General features: G+C 42.4%; 4 protein-coding genes across 5 annotated transcripts; 3 read left to right on the top strand and 1 right to left on the bottom strand.

Annotated features, from left to right (window-relative positions):
* Nucleotides 1-41: 41 nt before the first annotated feature.
* sdr42e1 (short chain dehydrogenase/reductase family 42E, member 1) lies at nucleotides 42-3,260 on the bottom strand. Of its 2 annotated transcripts, none has more exons than XM_086189321.1 (3): nucleotides 2,987-3,122; nucleotides 2,613-2,689; nucleotides 42-2,283 (listed from the first exon to the last, which is right to left on the bottom strand). In XM_086189321.1, the coding sequence occupies exons 2-3, from the start codon at nucleotides 2,672-2,674 to the stop codon at nucleotides 1,185-1,187; spliced, it is 1,161 nt and encodes a 386-aa protein (XP_086045447.1). In that variant the 5' UTR covers nucleotides 2,675-2,689; nucleotides 2,987-3,122; the 3' UTR covers nucleotides 42-1,184. The 2 variants fall into 2 exon arrangements, with proteins under 2 accessions (XP_086045447.1, XP_086045459.1); XM_086189333.1 differs by having other exon boundaries at nucleotides 120-2,283; nucleotides 3,108-3,260.
* Nucleotides 3,261-4,094: 834 nt separating this feature from the next.
* Nucleotides 4,095-5,640, top strand: LOC147269695 (arylamine N-acetyltransferase, pineal gland isozyme NAT-10-like). The gene is made up of 2 exons (XM_086189344.1): nucleotides 4,095-4,224; nucleotides 4,753-5,640. Exon 2 carries the CDS (start codon nucleotides 4,758-4,760, stop codon nucleotides 5,628-5,630), a length of 873 nt encoding a protein of 290 aa, XP_086045470.1. The 5' UTR covers nucleotides 4,095-4,224; nucleotides 4,753-4,757; the 3' UTR covers nucleotides 5,631-5,640.
* A 681-nt stretch (nucleotides 5,641-6,321) lies between these two features.
* On the top strand, nucleotides 6,322-9,257 carry cnep1r1 (CTD nuclear envelope phosphatase 1 regulatory subunit 1). The gene is made up of 6 exons (XM_086189360.1): nucleotides 6,322-6,433; nucleotides 7,016-7,087; nucleotides 7,662-7,735; nucleotides 8,296-8,405; nucleotides 8,549-8,603; nucleotides 8,865-9,257. Exons 1-6 carry the CDS (start codon nucleotides 6,322-6,324, stop codon nucleotides 8,904-8,906), a joined length of 465 nt encoding a protein of 154 aa, XP_086045486.1. The 3' UTR covers nucleotides 8,907-9,257.
* Nucleotides 9,258-9,432: 175 nt separating this feature from the next.
* On the top strand, nucleotides 9,433-19,948 carry heatr3 (HEAT repeat containing 3). Its single transcript, XM_086195626.1, has 15 exons — nucleotides 9,433-9,706; nucleotides 9,996-10,168; nucleotides 11,692-11,779; nucleotides 12,038-12,138; nucleotides 12,952-13,061; nucleotides 13,553-13,693; nucleotides 13,921-14,207; nucleotides 15,341-15,431; nucleotides 15,633-15,787; nucleotides 16,462-16,544; nucleotides 16,664-16,800; nucleotides 17,098-17,186; nucleotides 18,099-18,242; nucleotides 18,310-18,486; nucleotides 18,735-19,948. Exons 1-15 carry the CDS (start codon nucleotides 9,566-9,568, stop codon nucleotides 18,846-18,848), a joined length of 2,031 nt encoding a protein of 676 aa, XP_086051752.1. The 5' UTR covers nucleotides 9,433-9,565; the 3' UTR covers nucleotides 18,849-19,948.
* The last annotated feature ends 224 nt before the right edge of the window (nucleotides 19,949-20,172 follow it).

Below are 20,172 nucleotides of genomic sequence, written 5' to 3'. Positions count from 1 at the left end.
ATCAACTCTGTCAGCACTATTCTAGTTTGCACTCTGGCTACATGCAAAACTTCCTTGTACTTGTACTATGTCCATAAAACTGACTCTGACTTTTAAGTTTGTGACCCATTTCAGAGGGAAAGCAAATAAAAGCTGAGGGAACTGTTGTTCGTCTCACGATGACCTGCATATGTGACTGTGATGGCATAGAATACTTTTTACCTGTTTAATTTAAATGTGTCCATAATGTGTAAAAAAAAAATAAAAAAAATTGTAATTTTATTTCAAGTTGTGTCTGTACATTTTGAGGGTGTGTGTAAGTAAAAAAAAAAGAAAAGAAAAAAAGAATCTATGAATGAAAAATCAAACATCGTAGCAACGTGTAGACCTTTTTTTTTTGTTTTTAAATGTTTAATTTTAAAACAGTTCCAAACAGACAGTCTCTCAATATTTTTGTCAAGAGTGGAAGAGATATTTGGAACACACCCCAGTATAATCCAGCAACAGCACCACGAATTACAAAAGTAATCCCAGAAGATTCAATGGTCATGAACATTATACTGAGCAGGTTAACACTGCCGGGCATTAGTTTGATTTTGAACCCGGATATTTTCATCTGAAATGGAACCCTTGTGGAAGAAGAGGTAGTGCATGATACATAGTTTCTAAAGTGACGGCGATGAGATGTAAAATGAAGACATTTCAGAGAGTAAACGATGACCTTGTCTCATGATCTGTGCTAGAGGACCACACAGAAAGTTTTAAAAACACATTTTTCTGAGTTAAAAAAGAGCAGCGTTTTAAAATTTGGGCACCGTTTTGAACAAAAGATGTGCGTGACGTTTGTGATATTAAGACTAAGGATGCACCGATTGTGAAATTCAAAAGTGATATGACGTGGATGTTTCAAAAATGAATCATAAAAAAACAACGACTGTAAAGTTATTTGGCCCTTTATCAAACCACATATGATTACAAATTCAATCCTAAATGTTCATGAAACCATATCTGAAATAACCTTTTGCATGAAAACAAATGCTGGCCACTGTCACCGCCGTCATTTGTGCCGACGGCCATCAACAAGGTGAGGATCAGCTGCTGTATCGGTGCACGCCTGGTGAAAACTTGTGGACGAGCTGGTTGTGAACTCGTTCACCTACGGTAACATTTTGGAAAAGTTGATATTTTTTTGCCTCTGCAGCTTATCAGCTGCCAACGACTGGAAGAAACGAGAGACACAGAGCCACCGACGCAGCGACAAACAGCGCTTGTAGTAGCGTCTGAGTGAGGGCGGAACCTCGCAGCTTCTTCCCGTGGCCCCTGCTTCTGAACCACTGGATGACCTCGTCCAGGTTGTGCTCCTGGGGAACGTAACCCAGCTCTGCTTTGGCTTTTTCCATGCTGAAGTAATGTGTCACTCCAGTTTTATACACCTCTGTACGTGTCAGCAGTGGCTGGAAGTTATAGAAGGGGCCAACCAGGTGATGGATCATTTCTGTGAGGAAGGCGAAGAAGTAAATGAGAGAGATGGGGAGGCGCAGCTTGGGGAAAGGATAACCCAAGCCCTCAACTAGAGGCCTGAAGAATTCAAAATTGTTGACAGGGTGTCCGTCGGAGATAAAGTAGGCCTGGCCAGCAGAGCGGTGTTGCTTCTGTGTGGTCAGAGCCTCAGCAGCCAGCTCGTGTGCTGACACCAGGTTGTCCACATGGACAAACTCCACCAGGCTGCTGGGATTCCCATAAACAAACCTGAAGATCCCTTTCTCTATGTAGCCAACGACCCTGGGCAGGTGCCTCTGCTCTCCAGGCCCGTAGATGCCTGCTGGACGCAGGGCGCAGGTCCTCAGCAGCCCAGAGCCGTCCCTGAGTGCAGTGCCGTTGGCTTCCAGCACCGCCATCTCAGCTAGAGACTTGGTCCTGGAGTAGTGGTCAGGATGCTGATGGAGAGGCAGATAAGGGAGGCTTTCGTCTCCGTTTTCTATCACCTGGCCTCCAAACACCACATTGAAGGTGCTGGTGTAAACCAGCCGGGATACTTTGTGCTCCACGCAGGCCTTTAGGACGTTCTGTGTGCCTTGAACATTCACCGCCTCAATCAGACGCCGGTTCAGCTGCTCCCTGCCAGACATGCCATAGGAAGCAATGTGGAAAACGCAGTCCACCGCAGCGATGGCGCTCTCCACGTCTGTGTAGCTACGTACGTCTCCCTTCACGAACACAATGTCCTCAGGCACATGGCAGTCTGGATGGACTGTGTCGAACAGAATGATTTTGGCTCCTTTTTTATGTAGGGAGCATGCCAGGCTGGGGGGGGGGGGGGGGATGGGGGGATGGGGGGTGGTAGTCCATATGAGCACATCTTCATGTAAGGCATTCATACACATCTCCTTGTAAAGACAAACTTATATATAGTAGTAATACAATACATCTCTAAGAACAAGACGGGCTCAAATCTAACTCATAGTGTGGTGACGCCTCCTTGTGGAGAAGGGTTGTTGTTGCAGGAGGCAACGCTACTGCAGGTTTACTGACTACATTACAATCTTTTTTGGAGTTTAAGATTCAATGTATACACATAATACATAAAATAGACATACAACTTCAACAGTAAATCAACATGAAAATGATCTTACCGATATCCAAAGTATCCACATCCCCCAGTAATTAAAAACGTGTCGGTACGTGTGGTTCCCATTGGAGGAGGGCGAATCTGTGTTTGTAAGTAAAGATTAGAAGTTGACGGAATTAAAAGACAAGTAATGTGTTAAAACACCTGTGTGTATAACTACAACATTCTTGTTAATGTTAAAAGTGTGCTGAGGCTACACAAAAAGTAAAAAAAAATATATACATATATGAAATGTCTACAAGCAACAAGCTTTTAGTTCCCCAGCTTTATATTTCAGTTATTAAACTCTGCGTGTTATTAACCTTTTGCTAATATGTCGCAGAGCAGTTTATTTTATCATACAAATATAACCGCAACGCTACGAACAGTCTAGCATACTTTGTTTTGCGTAAAGTGTAACTCGGGATACCGGGCAACACGGCGGTGTGACGCGGGCTCACAGTCGTTGAAATAAAGGCTGTAAACTACTTAAAATCCGCGTCTACCCGGCGGTACGAACCTCTGAATAAACGAGTAGAGGACGAGTGACACGCCTGTTGAATATCCCCTCTTCAAGGCTGGAGCAGCAGCGGGAAAGCGCCAGAGTGTTCGCTTCCTCGGGTCGGAGGGGTACGTGCTTGTTTCTACGCAGTTTACGCAAAAAGTGTAAGTAGCGTCAAGTGAATGTACGGAAACAAAAAAAACCCAAAGGAACCGTAGGCACTTGGTTTTCACAATATAACATAAACGGTTTGAATAATTTTAACACCATTAGGAATTAAAATGTGATATATGTGCATTAATTTTTTATTATAAATTCATAATTTGCAACATAATTGTTTGTTGTATTTCCTCTCTCCTGGTCCTTCTTGTTTACTATTTTTCTGTTTGTCACTGCTCATTTAGCCTGTATAATTATGGATTTCAAGTCAAATAATATTGGCTTTTTATAAGAATATACAAATCTTGAAGCCAAATTTAGAAATCCTATGAAGAATTTAGTTTTGTTGTTCAATCTTTATCGTTTTTTCATTCTTCTCTTGCAGAATTTCTTTGAGAGAAAAAAAGCAGATTAAAATAATTAAGTTGTGTTAGAAGTAGTAGTAGCAGTAGTAGTAGTAGTAGAAGTCGTAGTAAAAGCATTCGAAGTGTTGACTGGCGTTGTTTTGAAAGTTGCAGCCGGAAGTTGGCGTCATTCTTACATTACAACAACAATACAACTTCCGCTTTAATATAATAAGGATCATACAAATACATGATTAAATTCATATAATTGTTCATTAAATTCTTTACATACACACACTTATCACGTCATAAAAATAAAAAAAAAAAACCTGCACGTCCAGTTGCTCATCCTGGGTGACTGAATGAGAAGAGTTTACCCTCTCCCGCTGCCTGCTCTTTATCCACATCAATTTTTTTTTAATTTATTGGTGAGGTTTTTTTTTCAATGCGGAAAACTAATAAGAAATAATATTTTACTTTGATCAAATGGAATGTTTGTGCGTGTGTGGTTACTCCCTCCAGCGGCGACGTGCGCGTACTACAACATTTGAATCCAGGAAACGCTACGTCAAATTATTCTCCTAATTCCTCACTACGACACCAGTTGCTGAAAGTATTCTACGTCGTTGTCGGTAAGTTAAAAGTTATTTTAACTGCTTTTTCGCTCGATTCCAGGTGAGATCCAAGATTTAATCAGAGGTGCAACAAAATACGGATAAAGATCGTGAAGCTGCCAACACTGCAACTCCGTTTTTTTGTTTTGGTGACTGTTGTTTTGTTTTTTTTGACTTACTGGCCTGCGGTGGATCAGACAGGGAATTTCCAGTTCAAGGTTCCTGCAGCTGTAAATACACGTTTGCTGTCAGTCTCACAGTAATAAGAATAATGCTTCCACAGCCTTCATGTGCAGTTATTCAAATCGTACGCATTTTAAAGATCTATTTAAGAGATGTTTTATTGTCGACACGAATTATATAAAACAATAACATTTCCGGTATAAGGATCATAAGGATAACAAGGATGACACAAAACAAAAATAAATACATAAACTAGTAGCCTATTCTGGTATACAGTCTTCACACATTAAGCATGAACAGGTATAATGTCATTGTAAATGCTTCAGGAATGAGGTTTAAAGCCATGTAATATGTCTTTTGCAGGCAAGATGAATCTGCAGGAGTACTTCCAAAGGATTGGGTTCCATGGCTCATATGATAAACCAGATCTTGCAACCATGACGCTGATCCACAAACAGCACGTCATGTCAGTCCCATTTGAAAACCTCAGCATTCACTGTGGCGAGAGGAACGTCATGGACTTGGAGGTCATTTATAACAAGATAGTGAGAAGCAGCCGCGGGGGGTGGTGCTTAGAGAGCAACTTCCTGTTTAACTGGGCGTTGAGAGAATTGGGCTATGACACAACGATGTTGGGCTCGAGAGTTTTCGACAGAGACACCAAAGTTTTCCCAGCCTTAGAAGCTCATCTCATCATCAAGGTTGTCATTGATGGAAAGGCTTACCTAGCAGATGTGAGCTTCGGGGTGTCCTCTCAAATTTGGGAGCCTCTGGAGCTGATCTCTGGAAAGGACCAACCTCAGGGAGCAGGTGTCTTTCGTCTCATTGAGAAGGGGGATGTCTGGGTGCTGGAGAAAACGGGCAGAAAGCTTGAGGTTCTCAATCCAGACTTTGCCAAATCGAGTCTGGTGGACAGGAAGTTAACAAATCCGATCTACTGCTTCACTTTGGAGCCTCGTGAAATCAGTAATTTCTTTGATACAAGTGACAAACTTCAGACGGATCCGCGCTCGCTGTTCACCAACAAGTCCATCTGCGCTTTGCAAAACCCCTCAGGATTCAGAGTCCTCGTTGGCTGGATCTACAGCGAGGTCACCTACAAACCTGAGGAAGGTGCTGATGTCTTTGACATGAGGAATGTAGCAGATGATGAGATAGAGCGCCTTCTTTGGGAGAAGTTTAATGTAAAACTGCAGAACAAAGTGCAACTTTCTGACAAAAAGACATGCTACACAATCTGACGAAACACACCATGTAACTGTATTGTTTTGTCCTGCATTTGTATTACAGATATCGTTGACCTGGTAGAGCAGCGTGTTGAAGAAATAACTGTTTAAAACATGATGCTTCAAATCAAAATCAGAAGCACTTTTATTGGCCAAATTTGAAAAAAAGAAAAGAAAAAAAAAGAAAAGGAAATTCTTACCGGAGTGGCATTGCTCACTGTACAGGGAAGGGAATAAGTGAGGTAAAAATGACATTGTAATTTGTAAATGATGCTCATGCGCTGAGTGTTGATGAAAAGGACACTACAAGATCTCAAGGATGGAATACATTTTCTGAATTTGAGAATGATGAAAATAAGTTGTAACATGCATTTAATTTGTCTTAGAAATGAATTGTCAGCCATATATACATGCATGAATAAATACAGTGCCTCAAAAAGCTAAGACTGTCAATCATTCAGCAAAAACAACTTAACGATTATTTCAAGAGTGCTACTATATCATTTGTATTTGGGAAAAGTTATTTGTTGATTATTGTAAAATGGTTTGCCACAAAAATCAAGGCTGACCTTATTCCTCAAACTGAACCCGAAAAACAGCGCTATCTAGAGCCCGTGGGCCAGTTCCGGCTTCTCATTGGACAATAGATTGGAAGGCGGGACATTAGCTTGGAGTGTCACCTATCACCGTAGAGCTGAATACGCAGATGAATTTGATTGGTCAGTTTTACCTGCCCATCAGCCGTTGGGGAAGCAGTAGGTGTTCACACGGGCTGCTGGGACGAAGACTAGACATGAATTCCCTGGAACAGGCCGAAGGTGCACAGTTAACAACCTAAATGACCACTCTTTCATTTGTTACCCATTTCGTTTAGCGTCTTCACTTTTATATCTGAAAGAGTTTCAACAGACATATTGAAATGAGATTCACAAGTCGGAATTGGCGTTGAAGTTAGCCGGCTAGGTTGCATTTAGCATTTAGCATTGTAACTGACAGTGGACCGCTGCTCGGACGCATGTTTTGTATTGATCCATATTGTCAAACATGTCTTAATCTATTGTCTTGGCAGCACTGTCAGCTCTATGATACGTAGTTAGACTACACTTGGTGTCGGCATGACGTACTGTCGTATTCTCAGTGAAATGACTAGCAAACATGGTATATTTTAGCATGCCTGCGTTAGACGAGCAGATAGTGACTGAAACAAGCTGAGCTTTTCAACGGAGGCTGACATAGATTTTTGTACTCTATAAATGACAGGACACACAGTAGATAGAAGTTTCCCTTGATAGAGACCGTCCCTATGTTGCCAGGTTGTACAGCTACTTACTCTTTTTGAATTAAAACTTCATTGAACTATACATTGTTTTGTATCTTCGTGTGCTTGTATCTGTTGCCAGACCTGAAGGCGTTTGAGAGAAGATTGACAGAGTATGTCTCCTGTTTGCAACCTGCCACAGGCAGGTGGAGAAGTAAGTATCAAGATATGGGTTCTCGGGAAACTGAATTTATTTCGGTTTTCAGTTTTCTTATTGGGGCAATATTCATAGGAGGCAAGAATACAAAAAACAACAAATGACTGATAAGCTGTAGGCCAAAGTAGTAGCTTGTAGTTGCCTATCTTTAGCTTCCTTGCATATTTATGTACAACAAAACAATTCTGCAAAACAGAAATGAAGGAGTTCAGCACTTTAACGGATACAAATTTATGTTTTATGTTGGTTGTTATACATTTCTCTTTTTTACATGGACATCATCTAGATTCACACTGGCTCTCTTTAATTAACAATTTCTGGGCGCCATATGGAAGTTAATGATTTTGTACGTCATCAGAGCAGTTTTAAGATCCTCTAGGACTTTAAATTTTAAAGTGTATTGAATTTATTGGTGAATGTCTAATCAATTTGGCATCGACGTGATGAATACCAGGAGACTCAAGACGATGTTCATGTTGGTGCAGGCATAGTTACACTTTCTAGATGTAGAAGTGAACGTGTACTTTTCAGGTTGTAGCGCTGAGCCGAATTCTCATTTGTCTGGTTTCAGTGATTTTGATAGTGGTGTCTGTCTGTACGGCTACTGGTGCTTGGAACTGGTTGATAGACCCTGACACACAGAAGGTATGTACCAGCATGTTTGGTGTCAGTCTTCCTTTTGAAGCACTGCTACGTCGACAAGCTGTGTTTTAATGTTCTGCTGTATCAGACGTAGCTTCCTCTATAAACGGGAGCTGTGAAAGTCACCGTTGTCTTGATTGTCTTGCGTTGTTGATAAATGATATTGATGATTCAAGAAGAAATCCTGGAAAAGTCATGGATTTTAAAAATCACTTTTTTTCCCTGCCCCGTAAAGATTTCTGAAAAGTAAATAAAGCTCAACATTTTGGGTTGCGTTGTGAAAATTTGCTTCACAGTTTACCTGCAAATATGGGTATTTATGGTTCAGTTAAACTTTGGAAAATATCTTATCAATATAGAATTACTTTGATAAATGTTTACATTGTATTGGATTGTGCACTGTAAATTCTAGTAAAGGATTTCTCCTTGTGCTTCGGTGAATGTATGGTCATACAAATTTCCCTTGAACGCGTAGGAAGGTGATGGAAGAAAAAAAAGTGTAAACCCTTTGATTAGTTAAATTTGATTAATTACTGTATTTCTTTCTTTCTCGTGTTCGGCAGGTCTCTTTCTTTTCATCACTGTGGAATCATCCTTTTTTCACCATCAGCTGCATCACCCTCATAGCGCTCTTCTTTGCTGGGATACACAAACGAGTTGTGGCACCATCAATGTATCCTTCTTCCTTATTGCCGTTCTTATGAAGTCCCGTAGCAACAATTTTGTTGCACAAAGTTCTTTCACACCAAAGAAAGAGTGTCGTTATTCGGACATGTTTAAATCACTGGTTAACATCTTTGACCTTTGCCCCTTCAGTATCGCTGCCCGCTGTCGGACAGTTTTAGCAGAGTACAACATGTCCTGTGACGATGTGAGTTAATGCGTCTTCTTTATTTCTATGATTTATATTTTTTCGGTTTTTCACACCCTAACACAGCATGTGAATCACCATCATTCAGGAATGTTTCAAATTTTGCTCATTTTAATTAGGTTACCCCCCCCCCCCCATGTTTCCTCCTTATTATTGCCACCTGTCAGGGCCTCTAAAGAAGAAGAAATGTCTTTGGTGGTCTTGTCTTTTCGAATCGTTTGTTTGAACTCATTGACACTCGTTCTTTACGTCTCTTCACAGACGGGGAAACTGATTCTAAAACCACGACCCAACATCCAGTAACCATAAGCTTGCGTGTGGTGGTCAGGCGGTGTGTCTGGTCTGTGTTGGTACCCACTGATGGACATCTCACTGTCTTGCTTCATCCAACTGGATGAACAGGACCAAGGCAGATTTCGTTGTCACGATGTATTTTGGAGCGGAGAGGAAGTGGCGAGATCGGGCCTTTTTTTTTAACTGTGTAGCTGTGTTGATGTCGTGGTTGAAGCTGCTGATCTACTCGCACAGTTCTGGATCAGTCTGACTCATGCTGTATGAGATCTGATGCGTTTATTTGTTTCTGATGTTGAACATGTATTTTATCTAAATGTTTCTATTTTAAAAAAAACTATTTACCTAATAAATACTCCTGGTGAAAAAAAACTTTTTTGTTTTATTTCAATTTACATGTGTTGATTCATTGCATTTGGAACTTTTTAAAAGTTAATGATCATAACTTAAAATTGATTTTGATCTCAGTTTAATCTGAGTGTGATTTCGTCAACGTTTTTGCGACAGCTTGCTTGCTTTCTGTTAGCAATGACCCCTTTACGGCATGTAAAATCTTCCACATGGCCTCCGACTACTGTGTGTTTGTGTGAGTGTGTTTGCGGTTTGGTTGCAGAAACCCGTGTGTACCCGGTTGGAGAGACGCCACATCTCGCACTTTAACAGGGAGAGAAATGGGAAAAAGTAAAACCACTAAATTTAAACGGCCGCAGTTCAACGCCGTCGGTTTGCCGGTGAACACCGTGAAGGAAGCGGCCGAGGAGGAGGAAGAGCCCGGTGATGACGACAGTCCAGCTGCGGAGTTGTTGGAGAAAGTAGGAGCGCAGTTTTCCACACCAACGTTTTTTAGAATTCTTGGGTTAAATTCCTGTGTGAATACGTGAAGTGACGGTGAGGCGATGGATGCGGTTCGATGGTTGTCACCGCGAGCCTCAGTTGGCCAAACAAACTCGCGGTCGGACTTTTTAATTGTTGTCGTCAAACTCGCTGACAGCCAGTTCGCCTTCTGTCCACCGCGTAATCTCAGCTGTCGTGTTTCTTCATTCTTTGCCGCTCAAGTCTAAAACAGGTGATGTCATGTTATTCATACTGTTCCTCCCGCAGTTGGAGAGTCCCAGCGCAGACGTGCGGGAGTTCGCGTGTGCCAGCATCTCCCGGGTGGTGCAGCAGAGTCAGACCATCCCGGGCTTCCTCCAGAGGGATGCAGTCAGGCGGCTGGGCCCCATGCTGCTGGACGGCAGCCTGGCCGTCAGAGAGACTGCTGCCGGGGCGCTCAGGTGGGTTTTGTACCCGTGTAGGTGGAGGTTTGAGGGAGGATGCACCATCACAGCTACATCTAATTGTTCCAATTCAGTCAGATACTTTTTTATACTTTACAATTGAGACATTTGAATTTCTACCTCAGGTAGCAAGCATGATACAAGCCTCAGTCTGTGAAGAGAACAATTTAAGACAGGAGAGTTGCAGCAGTTCATTGATTCATCACCAGCTGTTTTGACATATTTACCATTTATGTCATTGATCACATTTGTCACTTATGGCAAATTGAAGCGTATCGGGACTAAATTCCTGAAATCTTTGTAAACTAATTTGTTTTATCTGTCAGGAGCAGAGATGCACGGCTGCAGATTCTGACTGTCATGCTCTTTTCTTTCCTATTGTCATGACTGTTGGCCTTATTTGTAAAGCAAATTACACTGCACTTCTTTTTTAAATAGATCAAAACAGATACATAAGCGCTTTCAATTTGAAATTATTCCAGAAAAAAAAAAGTATTTGAGTTGTATGTAGATTGGTGACGTGGCTCAAGTTACGTTACAGTGGTTTCACATTCCAAAGCAAGCAACAGAATGTGGGATGAAACACAAATCAGTGACATCATTCTGATATCCAATCTGTTGTATTAAGTCGTTTGTTACATGAATCATGTCGGAATCGGCACGCAGTTTGTTTGCAAATCCAAAAGAACTTGACAGGTAATCCATACAAACCTGTCTTAAGATGTCGTTACTTCATCATTATTTTGATCCTTTTACTGCAATTAAATAATGTCAAAATCAAAGTTGGAAGCAGCAGCAGCAGCGATCCAGATGCAGTTCTTTGAAGGTCACCAACCGCAGATAAAAAGACGCAACTCAAATCAGTTGGACTGTAATGGATTTTCACATTTCTCCAGTTCAGGACAGAGTACAGCGTGTGTACAGCAACGTGCATCACGTGGGAGGCAGTACACGCGTCAGTCCTGTAGGCGGCGCCATTCTACAGTGAAAGTTTTGGCCTCAGCAGGACAGAGAAGTTATGATGATTGATGTTATTCTTGTGTCAGCACATAATGAAAACACATACACATTTATATCAATTTATACTGTTGTATGGTAAATGTGGCGTGTTGTTTCTTCATTCTGCACAAATCTCAAACTCTCTCAAATCAGGCACTGTCATAAGGATCTGCTGTACATTTAACACTTCACTGCACAGTCCATGCTTTTTTCCCCTAGAAATGAATGAAAAATTAAAAGTCAGTGGGAAAAAAAATCCCAAACTGTAATGGTTTCTTCTGGCTCCCACTCCTCCCCTCCACCAAGTGTCGTGAAAGTCGTCCTGATAGTGTCTGTTTTATCCTACTGACAGTCACACAAACCTCCAGACAGCTAAAACGTAACCTCCCTGGCGGGAGTCAAAAGACAGCCGTCACCACCATCGTCCTCCTCACTCAACACTTGTTACTGTGCCGGCGTCCAACCTGACAGGAAACCTCCTCACTCTGGATGATGAGTGTACGTCTTCCTCTCCCTGACAGAAATCTGAGTGCATGCGGAGGTCAGGAGGTTTGCGAGGACATGGTGAAGCACGATGTCATGACTCCTCTGACAGCGCTGCTTCGAGAGGTGAGCTCCGACGATGCTTCTAGCTCACCCCATTACTTCACTTTCCCACCCCGTCAGCAGCTATCACAGCAGGCTAACTATATCCTCAGCACATAGCTGGGCTTCCACACCAGCAGTATTCACAGTTAGACTCACAGTTGACCTTGAGGAAGGTCTTTGGTAGCATGCTGACCGTCAGGAGGGACAACGCTTTCAACCACGCGGCACTCATAACATGCTGTTAGAATTTTAACGGCAACACTCTGGTTGTCTTCCCAGTGCTGTGCTGGTTTTGATGGTGCTACCGTGCTGATGAAAGACCAGAAGAATCCGGTGGAGGATGTAGCCAACGAAGCTGTGAACCTACTGTGGAATCTGTGGTAATGCAGGCGGTCGTGGTGGCAGCAGTGGGTCATGAACACGTCACTGTATTAATCAAGGCGCTCTTTGAACCAGTAGCCGTTCTGTTCTGGGTGCTTTTCTTTTTTATTTGCTACTCTGAGACGCCTTAAAAAAAAAAAAGTATTTCCAGGTGAGACCTGCAACTTTTCATCAGTGCGGCTTCATTTGCATTCGATCATGACCAGAATTTAGAGGAAGTCATTTAAATTAGAGCCACCACAATTTAAAGTGATACTTGAACCGAAAAGTGTGAATTCCCTTTCAGTGACTCGCTGTCAGACTGACTAGTGACAACAGCCACGCTGTTCGGACACGTCTCCCAGTATAATTCATGGAATATTTATCAAGCCGTGTGTGTACACAAACACTCGTGGTTTGTTGCAACTGTGAACCAGTTCAACCGTTAAAGGTCGATAAACTGATATATTGGACAGTTTGTTGTTGTTGGTCTCCATTAGCTTCAGGGTTAGGGTTGAAAATAAAAATATGAAGCTAGGGATGTGGCTGTAAGGGCAGTAGGTAGTGAGATTTGGTGGAAATATGAAAGAACAGCTCTGGTCAGTGATACCAGAGAATGAGATCATTCCTTACGTCACGGATGCATGAACTCATTTCAACCAGCTTCCTGCTTTGCTTTCGGTGTGACGACATTCTAGCCTTGTTTAGCCCGTTGTTACCATCGTGATCCACTCCTACTCCACCCTGTTGGCGTCTCTGTTGCGACAGTTATTAGCCCCAAGATGATGCATCATGTGTTTTCTGTGTGTTTACTTGTTATGTCATCCTGCCAGTGAGAGCAGCATCCTGGCGCTCTCGGTGTTCAACAAGTCATGCCTTCTCGACGTGGTCGTCCAGTGTCTGGAGAGACACCCGCACAATGTGGAACTGGCCATATCTGCCGGTAGGTGCAAGTGATGCCCTGCACGACAAGGTGTTCCTGTTGTAAAGGTGCTGAATGGAGCCCTCTATTATTACCTCCCTTTATGAACAAAAAAACCACACTTTCAATTGTAGAAATGCCATGTACCCAAGTGAAGGAAAACACAAATGAAGATGAATTTATCATTAAATACTTCCTGTAAACATTTCTCCTCGGGGCAGTTTCTGCGATGAATCATCGTACGGTTGTGTAGCTTTTGCTATTTTTGGTATGGTGACAATGTGTAACCCTCCCAGCTCTGTCATGTATGAGTGTGGTTACAGAAATGACTTTGAAAGCGTGAACTGATCGGTTAGTGTTACACGTCCTCACCACTTCTGCTCAAGTCTCGTTTTCTAAATGGAGCTTTGAGAAGTCTCCATTCCGTTAAAAGTTCCAGTCAAACCTGTAACTGTGTTGGTTTCTGAAGTGTGTGTTGAAGAGTCTTTTTTTCCCCTCTGTGCCACCCCCAGCACACTGTTTGCACACTGTGACTGAGGATAACCCAGAGCTGCTATGTAGCATGAACACTGCTGTGCTGGGAGCCCTGGAGAATGTGCTTCTGTCGTCTCAGCCTGGCATGGCACACACACTCCTCAGAACATTGGCTGCAGGTACTTTTGGTCACTTGTCATACCGCTTTCTTTTCCAAAATGTAGAAAAGTGAAACTTGAAAGTGACATTATGTGTGTAGACAAAAGTTGACTTATCAAAATAAGGAGGGAGGGTGATGATGAGAAATTTGAGCCTTGATTGAGTCTGTGTGACCCAGATACCCTGCTCAGGCACTGCAGTCGATTGAATCGCAGTATTTTTGAATGTTCGTGCCTGCCTGCTGCAGGGACACTGTGGAACATGAAGAGCAGCCTTCCTGTTGCCCGTCAGGCTCAGACCCTCAATGCTGTCCTGGCCACCTTGTCCCAGTGCCTGGATCTGGATGCAGGTACACTGATCCCCGAACTCAAACAAGCAGAAGAGGCGAACTGCCATAACTCAGCAGCTGTGCATGACCTGGAAGACCAGGCTCAAGTAGAGGCTGCTGTGGAGGAGATGGACGAGGAGGAAGAAGCACCAAAACACAAGAAGAATGGAAAAGCCGTTGATAACGACTTCTCTGACCTCTTGCCTGTAAGTGTTCTCTCTCGTTTTCCCAGTGCTAATTTGGTAGAAGTCAAGTGTGTCGACCCCCGGAGACTGAACATGAAGTTTGCTGCTGAGTCTTTCTCAACAAACAGTTAAATACTTCCACACTTTTTTCCAAATCAGCACTTAAGAATGAGTGCAAGCACATGCTGTCAAGAGCTCCTTAAAGTCGACTGTGTGCTAGACTTGGAATTGACATCACATGGTCTCGCTGTCTCACTTCTACTTAGAACCGGGGATACCACCACCACTGCTGCACAACACTGGAAAAGGGATCTGTTCCACAACAAATTTGAACACTTTTAAAAAGTTGAAACAAAGTGAATCCATTTTGAATTAAATGATAACTTGAGGGCAATTGGAGAGTCGCTATGTGAACTAAAGTTCAGATTTATACCTTTTATATAACTTTGTAAAATACAAATCTGATAAATACCACTGACAACATAACCTCCTTAGCTAAAATGTTTCCAGTGATGCAAATTTTTTTAATAGCGCGTGTGTGTCAGTCTGGGTTTATGACCTAGAAGTGATACGGTGGTGTTCTTTGCGAACACATGTTGACGCCAGGTGAAAAGGTGATGTATGAGTCATCCTGCTGTGCTAGCCAGGCTGGCACAGACAGACATGCATTTTGGGTTCCGGGGGGGGGGGGGGGGGGGCAGATGTGGGACACCCAGTCAGCAAGGTTCAACCAGGAACCAGCCTCTGGCTTCCAGCACCATTTCAGTCCTCACCCAGACCTGACCTTGGCGAACCCGAGCTGTCTCGCCGAGCTCGGTCACAGCCCCAAGAATGCAGGCGACAGTGACATTCCCTAATACCCTGTAATATTGTTGGTTATACAACAGGATTACCTCAATCCAGCTTTTATTTTTGCGTGTAGTAAATGTAAATTGAGTGAAACTGTCAACACACACAGAGTTGAGGTGCGTAGACTGAATAAATAGGCACACTTTGAAGCTCATCTTTCTCTCTCGAAAGCAACACCGTGGACCTGGAAATGTTTGGGTCTGACTGTTAAAAGCAGGCAGCTGGACTTCGACTGGGTGATAACAGTGATAACAGTCATCGTTTTGGTAGGCTGTTGACTCACATGGCTGGTTATTTCTGTCCAGAGGGGCAAGGAGGAGCTGAGGGAGGCAATGGCCTTGCTGACAGCCCAGCAAACGTCCTTAGAGATCATCGTCAACATGTGCTGCTCTGATGGTGAGTGTTGTGGGCACAGACAGCAGTCCACCCCGGGCACGTTCTCTATCTACCATTATTTTCTGTGACACGGCCGCCCAGTGTGTGTTTGTCTTTGAAAAAGATACACATGAAGATTCCATCGAAGGAAAGCCGTTTGTCATCCTGCAGTGGCGGAGTTTGACTTACCCTGATCAATCATATGTGTGCTTATCTGTTAAGATCCATCTGACGACGAGTGGGAGGAGGCGTCGAGCAGCGATGAGAGTGAAATGGGGGCTGATGGTCTTTGCGATGGCGTCTCCAATCTAATGTCTCCATTGTGTTTGTCAGCAGAAGTTCACGGAGCTTTAATCAACTACAGCATCCCAGAAAAGGCAAATGCTTCCTCAGTCACTCCTCACATGGCGTTTGATGGAACTGTTTCACGGATGCTAACAGAGACAGTGATCAGTGTTGCTAACTTTTTAGCATATTTTGCCTTAAGTACTCACTTAAAAGTATGGCCGTCATAAAAAAAAGGTAAAAGTTCAGTTTATTCTCCAGGATTCCAGGATCTCTCTCACATACACCCATGTAAGAGTGCTACGTAGCTATTGCTACATAGCCTGGAAGATGGCATCCCCATGCTAACACAACCAAACACCCATGTGATTGTTACATACATTGGAGTTTTTGTTACTACCATGAATTATGAATTTGGAAGCTAAAATCCAATTGCTGAAAGTACAAAGCCAGTGTCCCACTGCAACTATGTCCGCTGGGACATGACTCACCATGGGATGTTTGTAGTCTCATTAGCCACTCATAAATGCTTCCATATTCACAAGTGTGGTATTTGCTGATGTATTTTGTTCCATTGAATGAAAGTTAATTTTAAGCTAGTATCAAGTGATCTTTATTTGAAAACCCTTCCAAAAACCCTTTTGGATTTTGAGATAAGCAAGCCGAAAGTTCAGCAATGCTAAATTACTTCCTGGTTTTAATACTTTGTTCTTGTGTCATTCTGTAACACAAAGACGGTTACTGTATTTCTGTCTCTTGATTCAAGGTGCTCAAAAAGACCGAGTTCCCCCAACAGGAAGCTGTTGATGTGTGCCATCAGACTCCCTACTGGAGAAGCCTGATAAAAAAGTAATCCTCTCTCTTTAGGCTCTGAAACCTCAGCTTGATGAGACGTGTCGAAGGTTCTCTTGCACTTTATGATTTGATAGTACACTGGGACAAAAGCTGTCTTTCCCTCTTCCTAATAGAATGCAGCGAGTGCAGTCGCGAGCGCTGACGTGCCTCCATAGCATCCTCTCCACGATGGACGCCGAGTCTCTGGGAGGGGCGGCAGCGCTGCAGGGAGCAGCACAGCACCTGTCCAAACTGGTTTTTGGTGCAGCAGGTCTCACATTTGTGCTGTACTATTGTAACAACATTTGTCATATGATTATTCCTGTGTTTGTTAGCAGTTTGTACCTCATAAATGTACATGTGCGATAAGAGAAGAACAAGTGCAGTCAAATAATCTAGATTCTGGATAAATAGGGATGAAAGGTATTAAGTGATGGGTAAAAAAGCCAATATATGTTAAGATTGATCCTCCCAGATTTCTAATTGTTATAGAAAATAAGCAGTTCAGAAAAATCAACTAAGTTGTAATATTAAAGTATTTATATGTGTTAATTGATGCTTTTTCCAGAGATACCTAAAGATGAGGAGTTCCTGGAGGCCGTCATCAGTGCCATGCGTTCTCTTCTTCAGATGACAGCATCTAAAAATATCCCGCAGGTACAGAACACACCAGGATTTGATAAGATAAAGAAAGTGGTTGAAATCTTTGTATTAGAGTGATCGTGACTGAAATGGGTCAAACTCCACAATTGTTGGATCATACATTTGCCATCGCGCTACTCAGTAACATCTTCAAACTTCCGCTGCCTTGTTGACGTCCACATCTTTCTTCTCTTAGTCTTAGTAACCCAGGTGACCTCATCAAGATGACCCTGGTGACATCATTGAGATAATTTCCCTGTTCAGATTTTCCATCTAAAGCCATGAAGTTGGAGTTCCCTTCTAGTTTCTGTGCCATGTCTGCTGACAGTGTTGACCGAATAACTAAAGAGGCGACACAGAAGCTAGACTTTGTATTCCTTTTGAAGGTTCTGTGTGTGACATTCTCAGCCGCTAGAGGTCGCACTCGAGCATCAGGATGTCAGACCACCAAATGCTGGATCACACTTGAATCCCAAATAGAACCTACTGGTTCTTTTTAAGGCCAAGGTACCAGAGATCTCTCCTACATCAGGCTTTTCTCTATCTGAACCTATTGGTTCTTTTTGCGATCTATTGTGTCCAAAATCCAATTATCGCAGTTCTTACCTGGTTAGCAGTCTCAACTCGAAATTAACATCAAGTGAAATGTATTTCCAGTAGCTGACCTTGATTCGATGTATTGTGTTGGTGTGATTTAGACTGCACTCCGCCGTCTCTCCGTTACCGTAGAAGACTAACAATCACGTGTTGTCTAACTGGCTATCAAAACAAAGAGCAGATAAACTTGGGGTGCCATTACTCCGCAATGTCATTGGAAATATTAGCTGTCACATGTAGAACCCAAAAAACACTCCGCCAGTTCAAACAAAACACTGTTGCTCGTGTTTTATTTGGACAGCTCAGTATCTGGGTGCTCGTTGTTGTTAGGTCATAACCCTCCAGCAGCTGATGAGCCTGAGTGAAGCAGCCACCCGCTGTGATGTTACCAGCGTGAGGGTCAACGCCGTCGCCATTCTGGGCATCACTGGCAACACATTAGCCAAGGAGAAGGGCACCGCTGGAACCCTTCAGGTACAGTTTCTCTTCGGTTCCTTTTTTGGAATGATTGTTCTGCCTCTAAGAATCTTTGCCCCCGCAGACGATTGGAAACGCCTTACTTCAAGTCGCCACCAAGGATGCCGACCTGGTTGTGAACGGGGAAGCCCTTGACGCATTGTTTGATGTATTTGCGGACGGAGAAGAGGCAGAGACGGCAGCCAAAAACATCCAGCTTTTACCTGCTTTGAAGGCACTTCAGCCTGTCTTTAAGGCCAAGGTACCAGAGATCTCTCCGACATCAGACTTGTCTTTTTCTGCCTTTGCTTGGAGGAAGTCTTAGCTATTCTCCCATAAAGCTTCCAACCACGGTCTCATCAGAATTAGGAAACAAGATCTGGGAATGTTTAAGGGCAAAAATCTTGTGCTGCTTTTACAAGTTTCCTCCATCTTTGACAAATGGGGGTAAAAAGGGAGACTCAATCTATTTTTTTTTTTAAAGGTATAATATTTCTTTTTCTCCCTCAGATTCGGAAAGAAGGAAGAGGCAAGTACAGCCCTCAGCAGCTTTGCGTGCTGGATAACATCAAAGTCAACCTGAGGAGATTCATCGGTTATCTGGAGAAGGTGGTGAAAAAGTGAAGATATCACACAAGTTGGACAGATTCTGTCTCCTGTTTGGGGGGGGGGGGGGGGGGGTAAGATTGTTGTGAACCCATTAAGTATTTATTATGTTAGTAGTAGACATTTGTTCTTGCTTTGTTTTAAAGTTTATTTTCTCAAAATAATGCTTGATTATTTTACTTTGTGACGTGTTATTTTGCTGTGAAAAGACATCAAGTTGAATCTGATTATTTTCGCGACTTTGTTTGGCAGTTAAGTTTTCTTTGACAGTCCTCAACTGATTATAAATCAACGTAAATGTTATAAAAAAAAAAATCTATATTTACCTTTATACAGGAACATTAAAATAGAGCGGAGAGGCGTTAATGCTGTGTCTTGACGGGAACGCCCCAATTCTTGACCCATATTTCATTGACTTGAAGGCAGAACTATTCAACTATTTCATACAAATTACAATTATATACAGCATTTGAATAATGTTTTAATTGGATTATTACTGAGTCTAGCAAATGTGCTTACCTTGAGGTGAAGTTACTGCCAAGTTTGTAAGTCTAAAGTGGAGTTTTGCCTTGAGAAACAAGCACGCTCTCGCTACCTCCTCTCCTCTGCTTCTCCAACTCTGAAATGTTTTCATCCCATTAATTGCACACTTTTCGAGGCACCACTCCGGTGCATGACGTTGCTTTTCTTTGTGAATGAGTCTGTCTGCAAGTTGCTGCAGCAGCCAACAAACGCTCTGTTATTCTTGTATCGTTATCAAGTAATTGTTTAAGTACAAATAGGTTCTGTTTTCCTAAAAATAGTCTTAATGATCAGCCAGCATACAGAGTAGCTGCTACAATGAACAAGGCGGCTCTACAACGGAGCTTGAAACAGTGTTTTCCATTGTCCATGTTACACCTGACTCATTGTTCATCATGCCTCATGAAACCAAACTTTAATCAGTGTTCGTGTATCCTCTGTGCCAGTTAAACACAACTTTTTCGGGGAAAATCTGAACAACTATTAAAAAAAACCCCCAAAAAACTCATCTGGGAGAAAATGTCATCAGGTCATGATGCAATGCCTTTTTTAAAATAAATCCCGATTTCTTAAATTTTCCCAAGTGTTTTTTTTTTCTTTCTCTATAAATTCAAGGAATAATACGATATTTTTTCTGTTTCAAGATAAAGTTTATTGATCCAACAACAGGTAAATATAGAGCAGCTCAAACGAACAGAAACGAAAAAAATGTGAGCGATCAATAGAATTAAAAAAAAAAACCTAAAATATTGAATATGAAACCTAAGTCTATAGGCCGTATGTATTACTTAATTTTTAGAGCAATAAGAAATACCTGTAA

The sequence above is a fragment of the Aulostomus chinensis genome, chromosome 2 (assembly GCF_037954235.1).
Source record: "Aulostomus chinensis isolate RoL2024-O1b breed Wild chromosome 2, RoL_Achi_v1.0, whole genome shotgun sequence".
In the NCBI taxonomy this organism is placed as follows: domain Eukaryota; kingdom Metazoa; phylum Chordata; class Actinopteri; order Syngnathiformes; family Aulostomidae; genus Aulostomus; species Aulostomus chinensis.
This window is presented reverse-complemented; position numbering and strand designations above follow the sequence as displayed.

Excerpts from the sequence above, each read along its gene's own strand:
- sdr42e1 (XM_086189333.1), bottom strand. The coding sequence starts at position 2,674 with ATGGGAACCACACGTACCGACACGTTTTTAATTACTGGGGGATGTGGA. Across the intron at positions 2,284-2,612 it reads TGTGGATACTTTGGATATCG|CCTGGCATGCTCCCTACATA; the intron begins GTAAGATCATTT and ends CCCCCCCCCCAG.
- LOC147269695 (XM_086189344.1), top strand. The coding sequence starts at position 4,758 with ATGAATCTGCAGGAGTACTTCCAAAGGATTGGGTTCCATGGCTCATAT.
- cnep1r1 (XM_086189360.1), top strand. The coding sequence starts at position 6,322 with ATGAATTTGATTGGTCAGTTTTACCTGCCCATCAGCCGTTGGGGAAGC. Across the intron at positions 6,434-7,015 it reads TTCCCTGGAACAGGCCGAAG|ACCTGAAGGCGTTTGAGAGA; the intron begins GTGCACAGTTAA and ends ATCTGTTGCCAG. Across the intron at positions 7,736-8,295 it reads TAGACCCTGACACACAGAAG|GTCTCTTTCTTTTCATCACT; the intron begins GTATGTACCAGC and ends CGTGTTCGGCAG.
- heatr3 (XM_086195626.1), top strand. The coding sequence starts at position 9,566 with ATGGGAAAAAGTAAAACCACTAAATTTAAACGGCCGCAGTTCAACGCC. Across the intron at positions 13,062-13,552 it reads GGAACTGGCCATATCTGCCG|CACACTGTTTGCACACTGTG; the intron begins GTAGGTGCAAGT and ends TGCCACCCCCAG. Across the intron at positions 13,694-13,920 it reads CCTCAGAACATTGGCTGCAG|GGACACTGTGGAACATGAAG; the intron begins GTACTTTTGGTC and ends TGCCTGCTGCAG.